Source organism: Lipotes vexillifer, unplaced genomic scaffold (genome assembly GCF_000442215.2).
Source record: "Lipotes vexillifer unplaced genomic scaffold, Lipotes_vexillifer_v1.1 scaffold536, whole genome shotgun sequence".
Lineage (NCBI taxonomy): Eukaryota > Metazoa > Chordata > Mammalia > Artiodactyla > Lipotidae > Lipotes > Lipotes vexillifer.
In genome coordinates, this window is record NW_006775074.1 from 380693 (window position 1) to 383373 (window position 2681).

The 2681-nt window shown below is 35.8% G+C and overlaps 1 protein-coding gene across 1 annotated transcript in view; it reads right to left on the minus strand.

The window, feature by feature from the left end:
• STT3B (STT3 oligosaccharyltransferase complex catalytic subunit B) overlaps nucleotides 1-2681 on the minus strand; it is a 96675-nt gene that overhangs the window by 1821 nt on the left and 92173 nt on the right. The window contains exon 15 of the mRNA XM_007449638.1: nucleotides 1516-1728. Coding sequence (XP_007449700.1) covers nucleotides 1516-1728 — 213 coding nt within the window. The remainder of the gene's footprint in view (nucleotides 1-1515; nucleotides 1729-2681) is intronic.

A 2681-nucleotide genomic window follows, 5' to 3' on the forward strand; every position in this document is an offset into this window, starting at 1 on the left:
TGCTAGTACAAAACTGAGTATAAAGCCATGGAAACCAGAAATACTAGATCCAGGTTGTTGGCTAATAGAATATGGTTTTGGCATACAAGACAGACGGATTTTTATTTATCCATTCACTTATTTGGGGGAAATGATGAGAAGAAAAAGAGGTCAGATTAAGAAACTTCACTATCAACAGTTACACAGCAAGTTCAACGCCTTGTTTTCATAACTGGGCTGAGATGTCTTAGGAGTGACTGCCTTCAGACTGGCGGCATTTGTTCTGACTTCTGCACTGATGTGACTCATCAGTTTCTCCTACCACGTGCCTATGAGACACCAGATCACTTGATATGACTGACACAGTGAGTGCCAGCTCTCTGTGACTTATTTAAATACATTAGTCTAGATATGGTAACCTATTCCTGGCACAGAAAGTATTCGGTTAAAGTTTCTATTTACATACCATACAGTTAATATTCAGCACTTTATAATACAAATTGAAATAATCTGGATTCTGAATATATTTGTAGTATATTTTAAGTAATACAAAGTGATAAGACAATTCCTTCAATGATTTAAAATAACTGATCTGAGCAATGTAAACCTAAGTATCTTTCAAGATTTAAGACTGAGATCAGTCTAATAACAATTAGTATTATAAGGGTAGTACCTTAAAATACAATCTTATTTCTTCTAACTGCTCATTATTTTCCATCTCCCACAGAGGGCAAACCATATAAATACTCATTTTTCAGTAGCTTTTATAGCAAAGATTAGATCTATTTGGCTTAAGTGAGCCATAATGACCTCCAATAGAAGACTTCGTATCTTATTAAATATTTATTACGAAAGGACTGCAACAGTCTCATCATCATAATTCTACCTACAAGCTTTGTCATGACAATTACATTTAAAAATAATTATCTTAAGATAAATGATTTTTTTCACTCAAGACTCAAACCAACTCAAATTTATTTTTTATTCAATGAATAATACAGTACGTCGTACTAGAACGGAACATGAAAATGCTATATAAATTTGCTTTGACCAAAAGATGATGAACGAATCACAACTGTTATTACTTGTTTGGCATTTTTACTTTCACAAAGGTTCAGAAGCCACAGACACATCTCACTTTACAAACAAGTCTTACTAATGGGAGTGGCACAAGCTAAAGCCAGAATGCCTCTGGAAAATCTTAGCTTGGTTCACTGATAACCACCCTTCCCTATCGAGAACTATCCAGAACAGTTGCTGCTTGGGGTACCTGAAGTGCTCAGTTTGCAAGGACTGCCCTCAGCAGACTGGCTTTATATCTACCTTGGTCTTTATTCATCTGGCAAATGAAAACTTATTCGCAATTTTCAGTAATTATTTATTAGTCAAACCAACCAATCTTGAGTTACCCTTTTTTTTCTTTTTGAATTTTATTTATTTTTTTATACAGCAGGTTCTTATTAGTTATCCCTTTTATACATACTAGTGTATATATGGAGTTACCCTTTCATAATCATGACTTCATTTGGCACCCACCTTCTTTGACAAATACTTCTGTTTTGGGAAAATGTTGGTTACTCGAGGTTTGTGGTCTAGTGTCTCCCTGTTATCAGGTGCTTTCACTTTATATATCCTTACAAGCCAGTGCTCTGATGTAAAGGCCTCCTCCAAATGCTTGAATTTAATGTCCTTGTTTCCAATCTCAGCATTACGTGTTCGATCAAAACCTGGGGGTGTACGGAAATCCAGCTGCAAAAGTGACATTAGTATTGGATGTTAACCATATTGGAAAGCTTGCAATATTAGAAGGTAGTAAATGTTAGCAGCAGAGTAAAACTTTCTCCTTTTAAACTAGGAAAACACAATCAGAGCAATATATTCTAACAGTTCTTATATGTTGCTAACCAGATAGGAAAAACTCTGCAAGAGAGAAATTAAATACATCAGGATTAGAGTTTCAGTGAACCCTTAGAGTGGATGGATGAACAGCCCACAGGCATAAAAAAACCAAAATGGCAAGATGAAATCCATTAAAGCCCTTCTTATAGGTATTCAGAGAAAACACACAGAAGGGCCTGCTTTTCTGCCCCAGGGCCTCACACTATACTATCTACTCTTTCAACCTCAAAGTTCTTCATTCTGTGATTTTGCATGGCTGGTCCCTTTCTATCCTTTGGTCTCAGCCCAAATACCATCCCTTCAGGGAAATATTTTCTTGAGATTGATGGTTGCGAAGTCTCCTCCACTGATTCCTTATTCTTTTACTCTATAGTGTTTGTTGCTAAGGTTTTTATTTATCTTTAAAATTACCTATATCCTCCAACAGGATGTAAGCTGCATGATGACTTTACCTTATTCAGTGTGGCTCTATCTCACCAGCATTACTTGTTAAATCAATGCACAAGTAAAGCAGTGATGCTAACCAACCTGAAATTGGGAACTACAAAGGAAGTCAGACAAGCCAAACCATGGGAAGATTAACCAAGAATGAAAGGAGGAAACAATGGAAGGACGGGAGAAGACTTTAAGAAATTCTCAGACTAAGTTTATATGTTGCCACACAGAACTTAAATGAATTCAACTTAAAAATAAATCCAAAACCCAAATCTCCTCCAGTGCGAGAATAACTTGTTATTGCACATCTATACAAGAGCAAAGTTATATACTTCATGTCTTAAACATATTATTCTTGAGTAGGGAAA